Source organism: Adiantum capillus-veneris, chromosome 21, assembly GCF_014529385.1.
Source record: "Adiantum capillus-veneris isolate H3 chromosome 21, ASM1452938v2, whole genome shotgun sequence".
In the NCBI taxonomy this organism is placed as follows: domain Eukaryota; kingdom Viridiplantae; phylum Streptophyta; class Polypodiopsida; order Polypodiales; family Pteridaceae; genus Adiantum; species Adiantum capillus-veneris.
Genome location: NC_140951.1, coordinates 36,805,221 through 36,826,771, shown reverse-complemented (window position 1 = coordinate 36,826,771; position 21,551 = coordinate 36,805,221). Strand labels below are relative to the sequence as shown.

The window sequence follows — 21,551 nt, the reverse complement described above, 5'->3', positions numbered from 1 at the left end:
GTCAAGGATGAAGTACAAAGAAATACAATGACACTAATCAGCTGCCTTATGCTACTGAACTTCAAGTACGAAGAACAGAAGAGAGAAGAAAAGTTTGAACATCATAGGAACTATCCCAGGAGACCTCAAACATCTATCCGTGAACTGAGGACCTGATACTCAAGCGGGAACTGGGATAACCCATCTACAACACTTGGGTGATCGAAAGATAACTCCACTTTCCTATTTTTATTCGTGCGCACGCACGCACACACTGCACGATAAGTTTTAACATTGCCGGAACAATCCCAAGAGACATCAAACAAGGAGCAAAAGTTACACGCACGCTTGAAAATCTTAGGCACAAAATGGAAGTTTCTGAGGAGCTACTTAGGCATCATATATGAAGGCAGTATGACAAACAACAATTGTGGTGTCATCAAAAACTCCTTAGTCAATTGGTCAACTTGAAATATACATCATTTTGGGCTTGTTGGCCGCAGGCTGCAATCTATTTTATCGTAGCTGGACTGATTTAATACATGGCTTCCCACTTTCCATTCACTCGCAGCACAAGGAAAGCGAGCATGCTGTCAACAGAAACAATTTTAATATTTGACATATTCCATCACTATCAATGAATGGTGTACATAAGATTATCAGATGTTCTTCATCGTCGGACAGCCATATACAATTTGAAGTGCTCAAATTTTATCTTCTAGCCTCTGGCAATGTTCTCACTGTGTTGGAAAAAAGCTCGAGATTGTAAGAAAATGTACCACCAAAAGAATTTCACATGCAGCCCAGCCCGTATTCTACTCGCTGCAGCGGACGAATGAGAAGCCCCATACTCTTCAAAGCAGCTACAAAGGCATCAGGAGAAAGCAATTATGCACAATTCTATGTGGTGCCGAGCTCCCTTTTTTGTCCCATATAATCTCCACCTGTCCATGAGCACATTCTCGCAGTAAGATCAATCGTCATCATGGCTTGGATGCACCTGCAACAGAACAGGGACAAACACTTGCAGCCTGCAGAATATTAAACAATGCTCCATTGACAATTAAACAGCTCATCATCATCTTTGAGAGCCCTGGACAGTAACAATTAATTGCTGACTGCCGCCAGAATGATGATTCTCCCCTTTAATAATTACCTGCAAACCAGCATTCCCCACTCAGCCTGTCAAACCTAACAATAGCTTACGAATTGATGGTTCAAGTATTTTGCACATATCTTTACCTCTGTCGAGGTCGCGTCAACGGAGGAGAACCAGCCCATTAGAATACCAAGGTGCACGATAACAGGAATAAATTTGAATAGCAGAGGTGTTGTGACCTGCAAACAACAAAGGTCCTTCATTAGACCTCCTTGTCAAGATGTTCTCTACCTACCGTAACAGGTGAACAACTTACCAGGCTAAGAGCTGTTGTTCCTAATAACAGCAAGTACAGCTTGTCCTGCAAAAGCAAGGCGCACATAAGTCTTCGAAAATGCTTGTAAGCCTTTCACCAGGTATTCTTTGGCGATTAAGAGACCAAACATTCAAAACAGAAATTTTTGTTGGTCTCACAAATAGAGGTTCCCATGTTGAGCCCAATGCTGGCTGTAGAATAAGATCTAAATGCATCCATCATTCAACAACAACCCACCCCTTTTCTTCCCCTTCCAAGCTTTTACCAAAATATAAACTTTTAAAATTTTACCTGTGTAGACACCACCATCACCCATCCTGGAAATTACTAAATAATAGAACACTAGTTTCAACTTTAAGGGATGTAATGCGTTCAATACCAGCACATACGTTGTACAAAGATGTTTCTAGTATTTTGAAGACAGACAACTTCATTGGAACTGCTCAATAACACAAGCAATCATTATATATTGCTGGAATGTGTTCATAATATGGAAATAAAGAAACATTCATGCATGGAAAAAATTTGACAAGACAAGACCATCTGAGGCTTGTAGCTGCGAATTGAAAAAATATTTTTTAAAGTAGCATGTGTTACTGACGTCTCTAAAATGAACATAAACTGACACGGTGTAATAAAGGTAATACCTCAACCAAGTGCATGTTAGAAGCACGGCTAAGAAGAACAAAAGCAAATTCCCCTATTTGCGCCAGGGACATGCCAACCTATTTCACATCAATAAGATCAGTTTATATTACCAACTTCACAACCTTAGCAAACTATGACACCTTGAATTCAAATAAGGAATTGGATAGCAAAACTACAAGAAGACCTGCATTAATGTGCGATTTTTTCAAAGATAAATTGCTAAAAACAACAAGATTGCACCAGGCCTCTATACCAGCTTCACTCACGCCTAAATTGAAGCTGACCACAGCAAGGAACAGGCTAATAGACATCTGTTTCTAAAATCTAAAAATCTATATGTCCATTCTCATACAATTATGAGTAATAGAGACTGCAATCTCCTCTTCCATTTCCAACTTCACTTCTCAGTTCAATCCACTTCCACTGCCCTCAATACAAAGTAAGATATTCCAAAAGGGTCAAATGACAAGACATCTCCGAACAGCAACATGTAAAGAGGGTCATGGAAGAGGTAAATTTTACTACCCAAGCTGTAAATAAACCCGAGTTCATCATTAATTGTAAAATTCAATTCATTTATAGTATTTACTACTTCAAACATGATGGGTTAATAGACATCTACATGTTTGACAATAGAGTATCTTCATCTTAGAGGGCAAATGAAAAATGTTTCTCGCTAATAGAAAGCAAAGTAGTTCGGTTACCCTTTTTTTAAAGTGAACATTACTTTGATAACAAGCCAAGCAAACGGATTTGACATACAGAATAAGTTAATCATAATTTATTACCCCCTTCCCCCCCACACGGCAGTGCTCAGACCAAAAAAAACTCATGTGCCCGTCTGCTTACATGTCACCATTACTCTCTTATACCCCACTAACAAACCCCAGATTTGTGGCACAACGCCAACTCCCATTTCACTTGTTGTCAGCTGTTTAAACCATCATGGCAGGACACCACCTATCCAGCTTAAAAATCCACTCTTGATCACAGATAAAAAAAGCACCATGGCGGAAAAAGAACCATAGTTTCAAGACGTCCACAAAACAGAGCTCCATCATTTAAGGGTGGTCTGTAAAGATGTTCGCACCTACAGGCTCATTGATAAACTATTTGGTGATTGAAACTTTGGTGCAAGACTCTCCTCATTAGGCCGGAATGTGGTTGCCCCCAAGTGACCAATTCCTGCACTTGCTGCCGCCTATGATAAGCGCCAAGACCAGCAGTTTTAGGGATGATGCTCCCTGCTACCTAGTTGTATACGTAAAGTTGCAATCTTTACTTGAACTAAATGAAGATTGCACTAGATTGTGGAATCTCCATAAATCAGCTAACGATGGTGGAAAGTGGTAATGAACATTCAAAACAATAAGCTCTCTTTACATCAAAGCTTAAGTAGGGTGGGACACGCCACCCACGTGATCACGCCTCAGATTGGCTATGTCGAGATGTGTACTTCAGCCTCCGCATTGTGCCTACTGGAAATTTCCTACATTGTGTTCCATATTTTGCAAGATATGAGACAAAATATATCCTCTGGTACTGTAGGGGCACTTGTCAGATGAATTTCAACCTACGCCTGCACTGTTTTTTACAGCTGTGCCTTCAGCAAGTATTTGTGGTCAGTTTGCAGGTCTCATAACAAGATGACACACGCACGCACACACGCACAAGAATGTGTCTGCCTATGTGTGCACTAGTATACTCATAACTGGAGTGTCCCGATGTGCCATAGGCCCAGTCACCTTTTCATGACATAGTTAAAACATCTCGGCATTAAATCCGAAAACCAAAATCAAATTCATAAACCGTTTAGCAGAAACTTCCTTTGAAAAGTACTTACAAGGAAGGAATTTTTCATGCTGTAACCAAAAAGTCTGACTACGACAGTCACAACAAAAGTCTTTGCGATGATTACAAGGATCACAGATGCCAGCAATATGTCCATATGACTAAGCAAAAACTGCACGTTGATCAGCATCCCAATACTGGAAAGGAAAAGTGCTGCAAAGAGATTGCGAATTGGTTCCACCTGTAAGAGCAATCGGACGTATGAGGATTCAATTTGAAAGAGATGACAAAAAAACTTACACTTTCAAATTTTCAATAAGAGAAAGATAAGAGGACTTAATGCACCCAAAATCGATAGTAGGATGTCCCTTCACAACTGTGCTCCATGCAATTTAGAGATGAATAGCTCTGAGTTTGATAGCTCCATGAAGATATGATGCAAACCAAGGTGGGGTGTTTAACTGAAAGTGTTACAGCACTGGAATCAGCACATGCGCACAAGCTTTGTCCAGATCCATGAGCCTGAACAACAGCAATGCATAACAGCTAGACAGCAGGGCAACTTACAGCCAGAAGAATAAGGATCAGAAAGGGAAGAGGACAAGAGGAAGGGCCACAAGTAGCTAAGGGCGAAAAAGAAAAACCTGGTCAAAGGAAACAAGGGCTAGCACTAGCATGGGAAGGCCCCACCCGTGCTGTTGCTCTAAGTAAGATGCTCCCTGACAGAGCTGGTGATGCTCGACCAAGCTGAACAGATTAAGGAAGCAGGGAGATGATTTATCTACTCCAAACAAGCAATGATGTAGTTATTCCATCCAGAATCTATACACCAAGGAGGCAATGTGTGTACAAAAGTGATCAAACAAGCATGCTACCTATGCTATTCCTACTTCAGCACACAGCCTAGAGCATAACCGCTAAATCAAATGGCATCACCACAAGGATTCCGTATTGAAATATACAAGCGAGCTTGATTAGAAACTTTCAACACACTTTCACGAAGTAAAACGAGAGATGAATATTGGTTCTATTCAAAATGCTCAATCATCATGAATAAAGGGAGCAAGTGGGCGTAAAAAGCATACAATAAAGGAGCTCCTTGAAGTGGATATGGAAGCTATGGAGCTCCTTGGTGTTCTCAAAGTTCTCAGGCTTGATTTGACTAGCTTCTCACCTTTGGTACCCAAAAAATGAGTTAAAAGTGACTAAATTACATAATGGGCCTGTTACTCCCATTTTGGGGAAGCTTCGTTTGCACATTCAGAGTTATGTGAATGCGGAAAAATTTCATATTATGCCACTTGATGTCATGTGACACGTCCAACCCTATGTGTCCGTGGACAAGCTACAACATGACAAGGGTTCAGTCAATCCAGTCAGTCTAGAATAGGAAGTGATATGGCACTTTTGTGAGTCTGTTCGTAGACAGTGCATGACCAGACACCTAGATTAGATGCATATCCTCCGGTTGCACACAGCATGATCATCAGCATTCCCATCAGACTCCATCAGGATCATTTTACAGAGCAGAAAACCTATTTTCCCTATTTTTGACAATTTTCACTTATTTATTAAGTGACTTTTGTTGGGAACTAGGTAGGGCAATTTTGCTAATGAAATATATAAGGAAACCAGAGCTAGCACTTTCTGGCAGAAGAGGCAGCAGGAGCATTGCTCAACAGGCAACTTCTCAAACAAGACCAACCACCAAAGACCTGTCGTTTTCTCTCATGAGCAGACCCAGCGTTTTCAGCACTTAGATCTAGCATTTTTCAGCCCATGACCTTGGCGATCTTCAACAAGCCTCATACGGCGCTTTTGCACCCTCTGCACCAGCGTTTTGACTCAGCCAAGCCAGCGTTTTCAGCCCTGCTATCGCAACAAATTCAGCCTATGATCAGCGTTTGAAAACAGCCATAGATCAGCATGAACCAGTGTTTTTGTAGCAGCATGAACCAGCGTTTTTGCAGCAACAATTTCAGCATGAGCCAGCGTTTTTCTCAACAGAAAAGTCAGCGTTTTATTCAGCAGTAAACCAGCGATTAAAGGAGCAGCAGATCCAGTGTTTGTAGACGGCAAGGACAGCGTGTTTGCAACAGCAGATCAGCCCCGTCATCGTCGACAGTTCCTGACTCGCCAAGAATTCCCAAGCATTCAGTCTTCAGCCCTAGTCTCGTCATTGTCGGCACCACCGTCACCCTCGACATAGCATCACTTAGATTTGCATCCGCATCTTGTACCAGATTGTGCAATCTATTAATAGCATAGACTTCTCTTGCCATCAAGAGAGGGGCCTTCGGAGGAGGATTTTGACAACATTCTGGTGTCGTATTCTTCTCTCTCTATCTCTCAGTCTCAGCACCTTCATTCACAGTGTCATTCACTTTGTTTGTGGTCATTTGCACTTTCTCACTAAAGGAACGGAAGGCTCTCCCTTCCGTAAGTAAAAGGAACCCTTGAGCACAATTCGGAGCACTCATTTTGAGCAAAGTTCAACATTCATTCCGTTGTACTTTACATGATGTCACGTGACACATCCAACCCTATGTGTCCGTGGACACTTGAGGGCTATGATGTGTTATTGGGTACCCCATGGTGTTACAAGTTGCATGATATGGTGGATACTTACAACAAAAAGATTACTCTAGTACATAGAGGAAAGACTCATGTCCTTGATGTAAAGCTTAAAGGCGAGTCTCTTCCATTTGTTTCTGCTTTTGCTATTTCATATGTAATAAAGAATCATCTTTCTGCATACTTGATCTTTCAAAAATAAGTGCCTGAAGTTGTATCTAATTTGCCTACCTTAGATAAAGATAGGTCAACTTTTATGAGTGGTTTCAGTGATTGTTTTTCGGATTTTCGGACTCTTTGCCAGAGGATTTACCTCCTAAGAGACCTGAGGATCATACCATAGATCTTGTGCCAGATTCTAGTCCACCGAATAGACCACCGTACAGGGTTAGTGCACCCCAACAGAAAGAGATTATGAGTCAGGTTAACGAGCCTTTACAGAAGGGACTGATTCAGCCCAGTTCATATTTGCTTGTACTCCTAGCGCATGTGCATTGACTACCTCGCTTTGAATAAGAATACCATCAAGAACAGGTTCCCCATACCGAGGATAGATGACATCCTTGATCGGCTTGAGGGAATGTCACTGTTTACGAAAAGAGTGGGTACCATCAAATACGCATTAGGCCAGAAGATGTCCATAAGACTGCATTTAGAACAACATTTGGTCTCTATGAGTTTCTTGTCATGCCATTCGGTCTCACAAATGCTCCTGCCACGTTCAATAGAATGATGGACAGAATATTTAGACCACAAAGAAATTTCGTGGGTACATTCTTTGATGACATGATTGTCTATTCAAAGTCTGAAGAGGAGCATAGGGATCACTTGACCGCAATTTCAATGAGGCAAGAACAGACTACTCATTAATGCGAAGAAGAGTGAATTCGGAAGAGGTTCACTTCCTTGGGCACATTGTTTCAAAAGATGGGGTTCGTATGGATCCTGCCAAAGTGGAAGCAATTAGGTCATGACCAGATTTGAAGTCCGTACATGACATTCGAAGCTTTCTAGGCTTTGTTCCTACTACAGGAGGTTCATCCCCGAAAATTTGCTAAGATTGCTTCTCCACTCCATGCCCTACAAGGGAAAGGAGTTACTTTCAAGTGGACAGCCAAGGAAATTCTAGCCTTCAAACACTTGAAAGAGAAGCTAACTTCAAATCCGGTAATCATTTTGCCAGATCTTTCGAAACCTTTTGTGGTTTGATGTCATGCATGTGGCCACAACCTTGGTGCAGTTCTAATGCAGAATGGCCAAGTAGTCATATATGAGAGCAGAATTCTTTTGATGACTGAAAAGAACATGAGAAAGAATTGTTGGCAGTAATTCACGCTGCTAGGGGCTGATTTTGTTGTCCAAATAGATCATCAAACCTTGCGATACTTTCTCACTCAAACGAAGTTGTCTAAGAAACACATGCGATGGGCAATGTCAATTCGGTACCATTGTGAACTAGACAAAACGAAGCCACAATATGCTGAAGATTCAGATTTTGCAAGGATTTATGGTCAGCTTGTTGATGGGCAACATCATGAACACTTTATGCTTAAGAATGACTTTCTCATGATGCATGGAAAGTTATGCGTTACTAAATAGTTAGGGCCAAAGGTTTTTATGGAAAGTCATGCTCCACCATATGTTGGGCATCGTGCAATTGATGCGACAATGAAAGGGGTTGAGGCATTCTTCTATTGGCTGCTTTACGTTAAGATCTTGACACATTTGTAAGATCATGCCTAGTATGCCACAACTCAAATTTGACAGGCAAAAACAATCGAGATTGTTGCAGCCATTGTCGATCCCTAATAGGCCATGGGAAAGCATAGCAATGGACTTTATCTTTGATCTTCCAAGAACACAAACATGCAATGATGGGGTTTGGACTATCATTTGCTAAGATCAGTAAACAGATATGATCAAATGTTATGTGTCAGAGCACAAGGCAACTTGGGAACACCATCTCCCATTGGTTGAATATGCTTACAATAACATTGTGCATACATCAACAGACAAGGCATCATTTGAGATAGTGGTAGGAGGAAACAAAGTCCCACCCATTTTGCAAACTAAGGACAAGATATTTGAAGCAGACAAATATGTGCAAGATATGGACGAAACATACAGGAAGATAAAGATTTCCCTTGAGAAGACTCCAGGTAAGCAAAAGAAAGTTGTTGATCGTCACCATCGTGAACTTGTATTTTCACTTGGTGATTGGGTACTTTTGCGCTTTGAAAAGGCCATGTTAAGAAAAAGGTAAGGCGAGGAACGTTTGTTTCCAAAGCTCAGTATTTGATATTATGGTCCTTTTCAGACTTCGGAAAAAAGATCAGTGATGTAGCTTACAGGTTGAACCTACCAGAAGGCTCGAAAATACATAATGCTTTTCATGTCAGCCTTCTCAGGCCCTTTGTTGGTAATGTGCCAGAGAATGTGCTTGATGAGAAACAGCCCGAAGTGGAAGAATTGGATGAGATTCTTGTTCCTGAACACATAAGGAAAGGGAGGTTAGAGGAAGGGTTGCAAGAACTATCCATCTTTGGATCCCAAATGGATGGAAGAGTCTGAATTGGTTGATTCACCTCAACTATTGCAACTGTATCTTGAAGCCTTTCAGATGGAACCCACACTGACTTGATATATCTCTATGGAGCAAGGTGATAGCATGGTTCATGATGCTCAAAAGAGTAGTTAAGCAATTGTATCTATTCTTTCATACAGAATTTGGCTAGAGAAATTTGTGCTTAAGAGTCCACCAGAAGACTTCTATGCTAGATATATGTGTGGTAGCTAAGTTGGTGGGATTGTCTAATCGTCCAACACTACATTTCCGGAAGCATGTATATCTTGGATTCCCATCATAGAATATATGTAATATCAGGAGATATCAACATGTATTATTGGCATGCAAGTGAGGTCGCTTGCAATATTTCAAGGGTGGAATATGTCACCAAGAGGTTTATTTTTCCTGTTGCCTTCTTTAAATATGTACTACGTATTTTTATTTGTTTTTCCCGAAACCCTTGAAAAGATGCAATTGGACATTGCATGGCCAATGTGAAACGGTTGCGACTGAATGGGTTTCTCACATCTAGAATCTAGGTCAGTCAGTCTGGGACTAGTCGGGCCAATTAGCACTAAATTCTGAAGAGTATGGAAGCATGTGTGCGCCAAACGGAATTTGGCCCACTCGACAAGTCACAACTTTATAAGTTGGTGGAACTAGGAAATTAAACCAAAGGGGCAAATTGGACACATGGCAGTAGGAGAGCAACCTAACTTGCAAGCCACTACACCATTCCAGAAGGCTCATCCAAAGAGGGGACGCCCAAATATGAGGCTGAAGGATGATTTTCAGTTTTTATGGTGGATTTTCAAGTTCTGCAGCTTTCACAGAAAGCTTGCCTCCTCCCTTGTCTCATGTAGCGCGATGATTTACTCTCACGCATCTCTCTCTCCCCTTTGCACATATGGTAATGCCCCACTAGTTGCGCTTCTCAGTTGACCATGTATAGTTCTCGGGGTTTTATGCGTGTTTGCCAAGGCAAGAGCCTTCTAAGCAGGCACCGGATTAGCTAACTGCTAATCCCCCATAGGTACGCACAGTTCCATCGCAAAAGATTGCGAATTTGGAGAGTTTTCTCACATGAAAACTATCCAAATCACAGGGGGGATTGTCCCATTGCGTGTGAGAGCTCTTGGGACAGGCATAGACGTGTTCACTCCGCTCAAAACGATCCAAAACAGAGAATTACAGCCTGCTGTGTTTTTCTGTAGGTTAAGGGTTTTGCACCTAAAGTGTAAGAAATCACCAGGGGAGCCTCGGGAAGGTCTTGGGATGCTTACAAAGGGCTTTGGGGACCGGGTAGTGACAAAACAGGGAATTATAGCACGCTGAAATTCTATTACAGCTCACCAGAAAGCTTCTAAATTGTGCGGGAATCCGTCCTAGACAGGTACTTTTGACCTACAAGCGTTTTGGCGTCGTTATGCTACCGAAATTGGGTCAAAAAACCTGCAATTTTGGCCCTCGCCAAGATTGGATAGCTTTGTGAGACTTTGATTTACGTGTTCGGATCGTCTGTTCTTAATTGAATAAAGAAGTACCGAAAGGGGCTCCAATCTTTGGGGCCTACAGGGTGTCGGTCTTCGTGTGCGCAGTGACATTCTAGTCGCTGGACGCATCTTTGTTCTCTTTTCTTCTCAATGCTATGTGTAAAGTTAATAGGTAATTGAATTAGTACTGCCCTCTACTGTGTACATGCCAATTATACTAGGCATAGAGGAAGTCTCAGATCTCAAGTGCAAAGAAACCGAGGCATGATCAGAGAGCAAAGGCCAAATCATAATTGTCCCACCATGAGATGCTGTCGAGATGCCAATGAAAAATCTACCTAGTCGCTCTAGCAAACAACCTAACTGCCTTCTAAAACCCCACAAAAACTGTAATGATTGTGGAGTGCGAGCCACATGGGATATGCAATGGGGGCATAGAGTACCATTGTAAACTAGAGACTAGCAGTGGTGTATGCATTTATGTGGGACCCCATTGGTGGTGCCATTTCACGTTTTTCGTTTTTGTTCACCTTCAAGGCACGATACCCTAAGTGGATTATAGCAAACCATGTAATTCTTAGGTCCCTGTAAACAGGAGGGCACCACGTGCCAACGGAAATCAATATACGGAACGTACTTTAAGCCCTTCAAAACAATAGAACCAAAGGAGATGCACGGCACACAACACACGGAGTGGCGGAGTTCCACCCCAAGAGAGCACTGGCCCCAAACACTCGTGCCCCTTTCAGGGTTTCTTTATATTGCTTCAACTCGTTAAAACTCGGGCGTCACTTGTATGCAAAGTCCCACGAATGAAAATACTTCTCCCATTGAGACTTATTAAACAAAAGTAGATAAAACAAACCATTATTTACTTTTTTTCAATTAGAAAAGGCATACGCAAAATAAGTTCAAGTAGCTTACTTGGCTAAAACTTGAAACAAGTACTCAACTTTAAACTAAAAAGCATAAGACATCTCAAAGACTTAATCCTAGAAATCAGCTTGTTGGATCTTTTCGAGTTCTTGTATCAGCCAGGTAGAGAGACTGATCAAGAACTTCCTTTGGTCAGGGCGTGACACTCAAATAGCCCGGGCCAAAGTGACATGGCAGGTCATCACTCTTCCTTGTTCTCAGGGAGGATTTGGGATCATAGACCCAGCACAGCACAGCACAACCCTTCTTGGGAAGTTTATCGTCAGAGGACTTCTTTCAGGAGAGCAGCCCTGGAAGGAGTTCTTGCTTCAGCGGCTTAGTGCTAGGGTGCCTCAGGCTGGAGGCCCCTGGCGACCCTCGACTAGATGGGTTTTCACAGAGATGCACAGAGTTGGCTTGAGCAAGAGACTGGAGGACCGCTTTGCTGTGAGTCTGCTCCGATCTTGGGAGCAACTGCGGAGAGGCCTTGAGCAACGTTAGCCTACTTGCACGGAGGACCGCCTGAGACATCCCCTTGTTTGGAACCCCATGGTTAGCACTCAGAGAGTGCCACTTGGTTGATAGTCGGCCTCATGTTTCCTGGGGTCCCATGGCAGCTTTTTGGGAGAGGTTGTGGGACTCCAGACAGCCGAGGCAAGTCACTTTGTTCCAGTGGCTGGTTGCACACCGAGCTACAGCAATTGGGAGTTGGCTTGTACATAGTGGTCTCTCGGCCGCATGTGCAGCTTGTGACCATCTAGTGGAGAATCAGCGTCACTGTCTTTGGGACTGTCCTTTGGCACAGCAGGTGTGGCTTCGTGTTCTTCGGCTGATGCCAGCTCTTTCCACAGCTCGGTAGTACACTTGGGGGGCAGCTGCTTGGTCTACTCTCATGGGCCCGGCACTTCAGTTTGAGCTATCCTCCACGAGCAGGATCATAGTGATGCAGAGGGGTCGACCTACACTCCAGCCTGCTATAGAGCTTACTCCACAAGAGTGGTGCAGCGAGAGAGAGGAGTGTTGGGAGCTCATCAGCGGCCTGACACTGGTTCATCTGGCGGGCCCGCTGCTTCTGCATCTCTGAGGCTCGCCCTGTACCACCAGCAAAGACTGTTCGGAGCTTTGGCTAGAGCTCCATACTCTCAAAGGACAGTTCCAGAGACTCCAAGGCAGCTCCGACCGCATGCGGGAGTGCAGAGAGGCATTCCTTCGACTTTGGCGTCCTGGGCCTTTTTTCACCATGGTCCAGGGTGTGCTCAGATGGCACTACCGTCCACCTGTGTGGCTTTTCCCTCCTCCCATCTCTTGATTTAGCCTCATTGTACATATGCTGGTTTTTCATTGGGAGAGTCTCCCCATCATGATTGTTGTAGCCCTCTCTTGTAGAGGTGGTTGTAGCCCTATGGGCAGTTTCATTAACTAATAGAAGGATCTTTTTCTCGGGAAAAAAAAAAACAAGGCGCCATACCACTTGACAGAGGAGAACAAAAATCCCCAACCGAATCTACATATCCTGTACTCTTCCAGGAAGCAGTTCAGCAAGTAGTAGTCATACCAGACTGTCACAAGAAGCACCTGGTTAACAACCAAAAGCTCCACCAGCAAGAGATAAGTGCATAGAAGACTAATGACAGAGCTTTCTCCTGATGGACTGCAAAACTGGCACAGCCTGCTGCTGTGCAAACTGTCAATGCCCACCTGAAATCCCAAGTAGCAACAGGTCTGAGCAAAAGCTAGCCAAGTAAAGTCATCGAAGAAACCCCCACGCCCACAAGAAAACTGTAAGCCCTGTGCCGATGAAAAAGTTTCTTAATGCCACAAAACAATCCTTGTAAGTTTATAGACCTACAAGGTTGTACAGTCTTAGGAGGGGGAGCAACTAGAGCGTGCTCATGTAGATCACCATCTCAGAAAATCAATGTTTTAATCAATTAAAATGTTGCATAGCATTGACACAAGAACTCACTTGTTGAAGCGTGTGCTCTGCAAAATCTGTAGTAGAAATCATCACACCCGCCACAAATGATCCAAGCTCAAGGCTTAAACCTAACTTGTCACTGCACTGTGAAACTATGCTTGGGTTATGTATCCATAGACATACAGCATGATGACCTAGTTTTACCAGCTGCCAATAATTCAACCCCTTACCCAAGCTACTACAAGGCAGAATGCTACTGCTGCTAATTGATACAATTCATTAGTCTGAAAATTCATGAGAAAACAAATGTTAGCATAGTATGTATGTCTGAAAACTTATGAAAAATAGGAATCTCCGATAGTATGAAACGACTGACCGAATATAAACAGACAGAAGTAAAAACAGATTGTTTGAAAGTGCGACTTCAATCAGTTCATACTAAAACATTCATTGGTACCCGAGCTACTAAAAGGCAGAATGCAACTGCTGCTGACTGATACAACTCACTATTTGAAATTCAGAAGGAATAGGAATGTTAGCATAGCATGTGTGAAGTTCATGAGAGAGAGGAACCTTCGAATAGTATGAACAGATTTCCTGACTAGAAACAGACAAAAGAACAGGTTAATTATTTAGCAGTGCAGCATTGATCAGTTCCTTGGTGCACCATTCATTGATATCTTGGAAGTACAAAAAAAGGTAACAAAACTCATTCCACCTTCTGAGACGAATATTTTAAAATTAAATAACAAAGATCCAAGAGCCATGAATAATAAAGATCCAAGAGCCATGGACTGACGGCTCGCTGCTCCTGCAACTTCACATCGCCATCGCCATCGCCATCGCCATCCCCCCTCCCCCCCCCCCCCCAGCCCTCCCCCCTGCCTGCGCGCCCTCGCCGCCAGCCCATCCCTTCCCCTGCACTCCCGCCTTCTGCCCTGCCACTCTGTTCAGTGCGCAGCCCATCCCCCCCAGGCCCCCATCTGCACTCGCATCTCGCGCTCTGTTCCGAGCGCAGCCCACACCCACGCCCCCCTCAGCCCGCATTTGCACTCGTAACCCTCTCTCCTGTTCCCACAAGGTCCGGCTCAAAAGCCTTTCTATCGGCCGACGCTTCAACAGGAGCTCGCCCTTTCACCTTCCCAGCAGTGGCACACAGAGATGGAGGCTTGTACTTTGCCACAGAGGGACTCAGATGAAGTCCCCTCACACCCCGCCGAGCCCACCATCCGACTTGCTTTGTCACCAACAGAGCAAGCGAGCCTTGCAGCAGAGGTGGAGCGCCTTCAGCCCACCTCTATCATCTACAAGGTTATTGGCAGCCGTCCCAGCAGAGGCGAGGTGCATGACCTCCTTCAAGCCCGTCTCCTAACAGAGGTGGGAAAGATCATCGACATACAGCTTCTCGAGCGAGGATACTACCAGATCCAGTTTGAGACCTCCCCCCAACCCCCCAACCTTCGGCTCCCCCGCTGGACCCTAAGCTTCACCACCCGACCCATCCCACACTCCTCCTCCGACACAGGGGAGCGCTTTCACTACGAGCCGAATAGCAAGGGAGGGACAAACCTCCTTGACGACGCCACTTCTGGTGCACATCTCTCCTTTAGCCTCAGTACCCCGTGGGCTGACCAATTTTGACATCGGTCGACAGTGGGATTTCTTTGACTACAGCTTCACCCGATGCCTCAAAGACTCATCTCCCTACCTTGAGGGAGCTTGTTTTTGAGTTCACGTCCTCTTTCTAGCCGCCCGAGGCACCAAGGTTTTTGATACAACGGACAGATTTGATTCAGAAACTTTGACCTCTAGTCAAGTTCAGTGTGACGCCACCCGATGCAGCAGGAGAATGTAGGCACATTGTGGTTCACTTTCTTGCCGACAATCAAAGCCCCCCTTGCTATGATATGTACATGAGGATCCTTGGATAGAGGATGTAGCTCTACGGTCTGCTTGGGCCTGGGTGGGACAGTCACTTCAGACACGAGGTCGCTCGAATGCGGATTACTCCCCATCCAAGCCAGCCTCAAAGATAGCGAGGTTGATTGCTACTGCAGCATCGGTCTTTTCTCATTGGTCCCATGAGGATCGTCTCATGGAATGTGCAAGGTTTAGATGGGCCCCAGTTTCAGCGTCCGAGGGGTTGCTTGCGCCAGGAGCTTCAGAGATGCCTTGTGGGAGGTGTGATTGATATTCTTATGCTTCAAGAGCACCGTCTTTGTAAGAGCCGCATTCGACAATGGGATCAGATTTTGTGTGGCCGCTATGAGACTTTTTGGTCAACTGCTTTTGGGCCTAGGGGCATCCAAGGAGGTGTATGTATGACTCTTGCTGTCACGAGGACATGGCAGTTATTAACCATGTCACAGAGATGTGGCAACTGCTAACCTTGGTTGTTGGTTTCTTTCCAATGGGGTTTATTTTATTTGTTTTGAGACCCTCTTTTTGAAGTAGCAAACGGTCGGACATTGTATGGCCAATGTGAACGGTAGATTCACCCGCAGACGGGAAGTGGTCGGCACTGGAATTCGTATGGTAAGAGGATGTCTAGGCTCAGAGCAAGATCATATAGGTCCCCCCGTCGCACTTAGCAAGTTGGTGGATACTAGGAAGTCAACTCAATTAAGGCGTAAAGTCAAGGTGGGACTACCAACAAAAAGTATCCGACAGTTGGGCCACATTGCAATTTTGGATGCGGTCCCAATGAGGATAGATGGTCAGAAGACCAGTGGGAGCCCAACGGAAGCATCTCCTAAAATTTAGGGAACTGCTATTTTGGGCCGTGAAATGTGTTCGCGTCATTACCTCCGGTATGACTAGGGGAACATTTTACAACTCTGCCGCGAAGTCAACTGGGCAACCGGTCAGGATATTTTTAAGCGGCAAGCCCGAAACGGGAAAATGCTTGTAAATGCGCCAAGTGTCAACTTTTCATGCACTTGCCTCTTGCAGAAAAATGGGCGCTGATTTTTATGCTGGGAGAGGCCTCATTTGCAACCTGTCACAGGTTAAGAGCTATGGAGTGCTTCCTTTCCCTCTCATGTACAGTGTGGTGCTAGGAGTGATGCCCTGCACACTACACACTGCTCTCTCTCTCCCCTACGTGCAGTTATGTGATGCCCCACAAGAGGGCTACTCATTTGACTGATGTACAGTTGTGTGGGTTCATGCTTTTGTGCTGAGGCAAGAGCCTCCTTGAGCAGGAACAGGGGTAGCTAACTGCTGCTCCAAAGCAGGCACTGGTGAGGGTCATAACCTCACCGTACAGGTGCAAAATCAGCGCTGTGTATGCGCTGTAATTTCACTGTTTTTCAGCCATACGGACGCCAGGACCATTGGGAATCGTGCCCCATTGGCAGAGGACAGTTAGGAGACTGTTTGGGGCTGAAAACAGGGCAAAAACCAGTAAATACAGCGTGCTGAATTTACTGTTTTTGGACAGGAATCAGAGGGTATACGACAGTGCAAGCGAGTTCCAGCAGGGGAATTGGTTTCGCGCAAGTTTTGGGGCTGTTATGCTGCCGAAATTTGGCCAAATCAAATGGTATCTAGGTGGATACACGTGAAGGATTCCCAGGACCTTACCTTGTAATTTACCCTCCTAAAGAATAAAGAAATACCGAAAGGGGCGCCAATTTTGGGGCCTAGAGGTTGTCGGCGTCTGCTCGGAGCATTCTAGCTTCCGAGCCGTGTGTGTATTCAAGTGTTAACTCCCGTCGCAGGTTCTCTTTGCAAAGTGCTCTGTGTGTGTGTATAAAGTAAAGAATTTCGGGTGAAAGCCAACGCCTACCGCCCTACGGGCCGGTTTCACTTGCGGACTCATGGAAGCAAACCATTGTGGGTAGAGGTATTATTGTGCCAGGCAGAGGCCAATGGATTACTATGCAGGTTCATGGTAGCATCATGGGCTTCCTGAACATTTACGCGCCCAACCAGGCAAGTGCACAAGCTTACTTTTGGTCACATATTGTGGAGTCTTTGCCTCATGCAGAGCAGTGGTGTGTTGGGGGGGACGTCAACATGTTGGAGGACCCCTCAGATAGGATAGGAGGCAGTCATGCTACTGTGCATGGAGTTGAGTTGGAAACTTGGGAGCACGCTTATGTATGACCTTGAGGGTTTCCAATGATTCTTAGTGCGAAAGACAGACCGAGGAGTGGGAGTGCGATGTTGCGCATCCCTGAGAGGACTTTATTGGATACAGAGCTCAAAAGCTGGTGGCACTTTGGCAGCCTCTTGTTTGGAAAAATTTGAAACCCCATGGTTAGCACACAGCGATGCCACTTGGTTGGTAGTATGCCTCACGTTTCTTGGGGTCCCATGGCAGAGGGTCCAGCCTACACACTCGACGACTGGCTACAGTTTTCAGGCCTTGCCGAGGAGATTCAGAGCATCCACCTTCAAGGCATGAAGGGGGTGCAGAGCATGTGTCAGGATATTACAGAGGCTGTACCTACTGAGTGGAATATCCCTCTTGAGGGAGCAGCTCCCCGATGGATGGGGGCTTTCACGCCTTTGGAGTTCCTCGTTGCAACTAAGGCTTGCTCAAAGTCAGTACCCTGCATGTTTTTCAAGGTTCAGTGAGAGGGTCATCTTCACAGAGTCTCAGTAGAGGCACCACAGGTTGCAGAGTGCTGTTTTCAGAGGATCCGAGTTGTACGCATCTGTGGGGGACTTGTGTCATAGATCCCGACCCAGTAGATCTTGAGTTAGGACACTCGCGGCTTTGGGCTTGAAGAGACCCTCTGGTTAAGTGCAGTGGGACCTAGGAGAGTGGTTCTACGAGATCCTTTCTCTTCAGCCGATCACCCAGGGACTCCTGTCTTTCAGTACACGGCTCATTTGGAGCAACACATACTAGCAGCACAAAGCGAGGTTTGCCTAGGGTCTCAAAGCCGAGTTCTTGTCGGGATTTTGGAGCGGTTGTGGGACACTAGGCAACCAAGGAGAGTTACCATGTTTCAATGGTTGGTTGCGGATAGAGCTACAGTGCTACTACAATTGGGCGTTCGTCGGTACACGGCGGCTTCTCAGCACCATGTGCAACCTGTGGCCACCCTTTGGAGAGTCAATGTCACTGTTTGTGAGACTGCCCCATGGCGCAACATGTCACAAACAGCTTACATGTCAAGCCACTTAAGAACGGAGCCAACTTGCACATCTCGATCGAGGGGCCTAAGACCTAGAAGCAATAGAAGAAGCAGAAGCAACAGAAGAAGTTTCACCACTTGCAAAGTCTTGCCGAGAGGCCTATTTTTAAAGAAGAGTTCCAACTAACTTATGGGACCCGCTTGTACAAATCGACAGTCACATCAGAGGACATCACAAAACATCACATGACAAATCACAGGAAAAAAATCATTCTAAATCTCAAACCATGACTGCCAACAACGTATTTAGCAACCACATCTAGATTCATTCCGGACCTCACTGATGTCAAGTTAACTAATCCTATATTGCGATCATGTCTATAGAGATTTTCGACTCAAGCACTGTCGTGTGCAAGTCGTCATTCGCCTCAAGCACTGTCGTGTGCGAGAATCATTCGCCTCAAGCACTATCGTGTGCGAGAATCATTTCCGGGGATCCCAATCCATCACAAAGTTCATACTAAACAGAGTCGTCCAATCATTCATTCCATTGAATCAATCATGATTCATGATTCGTTATCAGGTTCATTCGGAAGCTGTCACTGCTCCAAAATCATCTTCTCATTCTTAATTCTGCTCTTTCTCCAGAATTAACAGATTCTTTCATAAAACATTACTTTTATTCATAATCTAAATTCATCTTTCAAAAAGTCTTATTCATAAATTCATAAAGTAAAAATAATGCTAGTTGATCCATAATTTTTCTATCTAAAATCTGTTTTGGAACAAGTATCGCCTCGTCCTGTTGTCCTTTCAATCTGCCAATCATCCTCATTCTTGTGCCTTTTTGGGGCACCGTGTAGCGATATGTCCCTTCCCCACATTCAAAACACTCTCCTGCTTTGAAATATTCATCTCTCTGGTCTTCTGTCAGTGAAGGTCGTCTATCTCTTGTCGATTGTTTTCTGCTATGACTTGTTGAAGGTTCATCTTATGGGTAAGTCAAATTACCCAAATGTATAGCAAATCCCCGCTTTGCATGTCCCATCAACTGTTGTATCGACTCGGACTTCCTTTCAATAGTCTCCAATTTCTCTACAAAGTCCCTCGTTCGTATTCTTGTGGGAGCCATGAAGAAATGAAGAGTTTCTTAAATTTCAACAACTTTGTCGGCGCTAGAGTGGACCACCATGTCCGTGTATAGCCTTTCAAAAAGGATGTCGCCCGTTTGATCTTCGAGTGCTCTATCTAGCGGCCTCCAGAAAATGCTATGTCAAACTGTTGGACAAAGGCTAAAGCCTTGGAGGCATCTTGAAACCCTGAAAAGTGCTCAAATTTTACTACTTGTCCTCCCTCTTTGAATTCTTTAGGCTTTTTGCTCTTGTCGTCGAGGAAATCATAATGATTGGCACTATAAAAATGCTTTCTTTCCACATAAAACGTGTGATCTTTCCGTCGTTTCTTCCCCTTTCTGTCCCCATCACTCAAGTCAGAAGAAGATGAGCTGTCCGAGCTGTCAGAAGAAGATGAGGACGAACAATGAAATCCTTCGTACGCTTCTTTTGCTTTCTGGCATTTTCAAAGGTGGATTTTTGACCCGAGTAACCGGGGAAATTAGTTCCCTTGTTACGTTTCTTCAGTTGCTTTTCCGATGGCTCCTTCGTGCCCAAAAGTTGATTGATTTGGGCCTGGACCGTACCATGGAGTTCTTCTTCAGTAAACGTTCTAGGAGTAGGGAGGCTTCTTGATTGCCGGTTTGATTGGTGGCTCAGTGGTTTTGTAGCAAGGCTACAGTGTCCTTCACGGTACAATGTCTTTCACAGGACAGGTCTAGGCTGGTTCACACTAGACGGACGGACCCTCTGGGCTGGGGAGTGACACGTGGCAGGGTACCGACCGTGGTCTAGTGGACCTCGTGGCCAGGTCACCACATGGCTGACATTTATGAGCCGTTGGTGGCTCTTTATGGTGGTACATATGAGTAGTAGCGGTTGGTTATTCGATTATCTTCTTCACCTCTGAGCTTGTACGTAGTGGTCTAGAGTGAGTGAGTCTTTACATAGAGCACGTCTTCACCATCCCTGCACATCTGAGCCTCGACACCCCCATTGTACCTGTGAGTCTTCAAATGGTACAGCCAGTTTGCAGAGAATCATTTTGCAACTTGGGCAGACTTAAGACAACAGTTATGTGCAGCTTTCAGGCCGGGCGACTACCAAGAGAAAGTGTTGGATGAGTTGGCCAACATGGTGCTCCAGCCAGAGGAGCCTTTTGCAGAGCTTATGACCAAAACCAAGTCTCTGGTTGCCAAGCTTCCCCAGCAACCCGGTGAATTCATGGTTAAGAAGTGGGTGGAGAAGGCGCTTCCCAAAACCTCTCAGCAAAAACTCCGGGAGAGCCTCCGACCTAACGCTACTCTGGAGGAATTCATCGCAGCTGCTACTAGGATAGAGGAGGCTAGGAAGTTGTTCAACAACTCTCCTCACATAGATACTCCCTCTGTGTTCTCGGAGGTAGTCCTGCTGATCCTTTGACTTCCTTGCGCAGGGAACTTGAAGCCCTCAAACTACAACGCGCTCTCCAAGAAGAGAAATCAATCTCTCTGAGACAAGAGAAACCATCGCACCTTGAGGCTTTGGATCAAATCAAGAGGGAACTAGAAGAGCTTCGGTCTCAGCAAGAGACTAAAGCTATGGTATGGTGCAGCTCTTGTCACTCTCCTGGACATCCTCCACAGGACTGTCCCCTTCGGACTTATTGCCACTTCTGCGAAAAATCTGGGCACGAAGATAAGGATTGTTACTATATCAAAGGATTGCGGCAAATACAACAAAGTCTAAGTCCTTCTCTCCAAGAAGGGCTAGCACCTGCATCCAACATGGTCTCACCCTATGGACATCAAAACCCGTTGCCTCCTCTGCTGACAACACCCCCTATGCAGCAAGGTATGCACAACAACTTTGCACCCCCCAGCTTTTTTCATGCTAGTACTCCCTCAGTTCCCCAAAGCTTCTACACCTCAGCCTCCAGCACCATGCAACAACAAGAGCAGCGATCACCTCGTCCCCCGTTTCGTCCGTCTAATCGGCCAATCTTATGCTACAGATGCGGTGAATATGGGCATTACCACAGCAAGCGTCCTTTACCTGAAGGGTCTCCTCC

The 21,551-nt window shown here is 45.0% G+C and overlaps 1 protein-coding gene across 3 annotated transcripts in view; it reads right to left on the bottom strand.

The window, feature by feature from the left end:
- Positions 1 to 415: 415 nt before the first annotated feature.
- LOC147430788 (K(+) efflux antiporter 5-like) overlaps positions 416 to 21,551 on the bottom strand; it is a 65,704-nt gene continuing 44,568 nt past the window's right edge. The window contains exons 14-20 of one of the 3 annotated variants that reach the window (XM_086493342.1): positions 13,530 to 13,583; positions 13,348 to 13,443; positions 3,886 to 4,074; positions 2,042 to 2,119; positions 1,395 to 1,439; positions 1,222 to 1,317; positions 416 to 979 (exon numbers count right to left, since the gene is read on the bottom strand). In XM_086493342.1, the coding sequence (XP_086349468.1) occupies positions 953 to 979; positions 1,222 to 1,317; positions 1,395 to 1,439; positions 2,042 to 2,119; positions 3,886 to 4,074; positions 13,348 to 13,443; positions 13,530 to 13,583 (585 nt within the window). In that variant the 3' untranslated portion in view covers positions 416 to 952. Of the gene's footprint in view, positions 1,136 to 1,221; positions 1,318 to 1,394; positions 1,440 to 2,041; positions 2,120 to 3,885; positions 4,075 to 13,347; positions 13,444 to 13,529; positions 13,584 to 21,551 lie in introns of all 3 variants that reach the window. The other 2 variants (XM_086493341.1, XM_086493343.1) reach the window with 2 other exon arrangements.